The 1798-nt window shown below is 37.0% G+C and overlaps 1 protein-coding gene across 1 annotated transcript in view; it reads left to right on the forward strand.

Annotated features, from left to right (window-relative positions):
* Positions 1 to 1798, forward strand: part of LOC107684594 (SEC14-like protein 1) — an 18727-nt gene that overhangs the window by 6770 nt on the left and 10159 nt on the right. The window contains exons 6-7 of the mRNA XM_016480889.1: positions 555 to 744; positions 1162 to 1271. Coding sequence (XP_016336375.1) covers positions 555 to 744; positions 1162 to 1271 — 300 coding nt within the window. The remainder of the gene's footprint in view (positions 1 to 554; positions 745 to 1161; positions 1272 to 1798) is intronic.

The raw sequence follows: 1798 nt of genomic DNA on the forward strand, positions 1-1798 counted from the left end.
ATTCCAGAAACTTTGTATTCACTTGCAAAACTTTTTCATACCCCTAAGAAACCCCTGGAAAAGCTTTGGAATATAGTTCTACCCATCTCATAGTATTTCCATCACTGTAAAACTTTTGCAAGCAAATGCAAAAGAAGTAAGGAAAAAAGAACTGCAAAAGCAATGCAAAAGAATTGCAAAAATTCTATCACCCTGTCTTCTTTGTACAAAAAGATCTGGACAACTTGAACAGTTTTGTCAATAACAAGTAAACATTAACACTAAAATATCTGGAACATTCTTTGTTATTGCTATTTATAAATGTTATATAAATGGATAAATGTTTGCTTGCCAAGTTTTGTACAGCTTTATTTTCACTGCTCCCCTTCCTGCTTCCTGATTCCTTTATGTCTATTATCAGGATCTGCTTTGCTGTAGTGCACTAGTTGTAGCTGGCTTGCGTGTAAGAATATGTTTTCATGCGTCTGTGTACCCAAAGCCAATGTTTGCTTGTTTCATTTGTTTATCACCCTCTCTCTCTCTCTCTCTCTCTCTCTCTCTCTCTCTCTCTATAGGGAAAAGAGATTATTGAATGTCACCTCAAACAACTGGAGGAGGAGGACATTACCCACGTGCCCCGGTGGGCCCCTCCTCCTGCCCTCACCACGTCTCACGCCCTGCCTGTCAGCTCAGCCAGAGCTATCCCAGCATGCAGCAGCAGAGCTCACCCCGGCTCCACGGACGTCCTGCCAGGCTCTCCGGATGGTGAGATGAATCATAGTGCTGCCCACAAGCATAATATGGATAATATATATTAACAGCATAAATAATAATGTGGAGGAGGAATGAAAAGATATTGCACATCAACATCCTTCCTTGCTGTCTACTGCCTTTCAAAGTACTTTCAAAGGCAGGGACCTATCTGCACCCTAAAAAAAAGCCCATAGCTTATTGTGACTTATTTGAAGCTCTACAGAGCAATCCTCACACAAACCGCAAAGGGTAATCAAATCACTATTGATTTCAAAATAGATTTGTGTTAGCATGCTGCTAAGCTAATTCCATTATACTCCAAGCATTAAAAACACACACCACTTGGAAAAATAGGCTCTAGGTTTTGGAACAGAGTCAATGATCTCTGACACGTTTCACAACTGTTTGTTGGTTGTGTGTTGTTCACAGACAAGTTAGATACAGACTACATCTCACGTTATCTGGGAAAGCTGACCCCTTTCCAAGAGAGCTGTCTCATTCGCCTACGACTGTGGCTGCAGGAAACACACAAAGGCAAGGTGAGCGCAATATCCAAAATGAAATGGAAATAAATTTATAGTTTTATTCAGCAAGGATGCATTAAATTGACCAAAAGTGACAGTAAAGACGTTTATAATGTTACAAAAGATTTCCGTTTCAAAGAAATACTGTTCTATTACATTTTTTAAAAACTTAAGCAGCACAACTCTTTTCAACATTGATAATAATAAGAAGTAGGGCTGGGTTTTGACACAAATTTCACGATTCGATTTGATTCTCATTCACAAGCTTGCGATTCGACTCGATTACCAATTCGATTCTATTAGATTCAATATCGATTAATTTGTATATATATATATATATATATATATATATATATATATCAGGTACAGTACATTTAACTAATGCTGTAAAATATATGTGAGAGTCAGTTGGTACTACATTACTATAATATTGAAGGTTAAAATTGACTGATTTGTTCAAATAAGTTTCATAATAATATTTCTACTTCAATTAATTTGTTTGAAATATAAACATAATGGTGGCTGTCATAAAAACTTGATGG

Source organism: Sinocyclocheilus anshuiensis, unplaced genomic scaffold (genome assembly GCF_001515605.1).
Source record: "Sinocyclocheilus anshuiensis isolate Anshui unplaced genomic scaffold, SAMN03320099.WGS_v1.1 scaffold561, whole genome shotgun sequence".
Lineage (NCBI taxonomy): Eukaryota > Metazoa > Chordata > Actinopteri > Cypriniformes > Cyprinidae > Sinocyclocheilus > Sinocyclocheilus anshuiensis.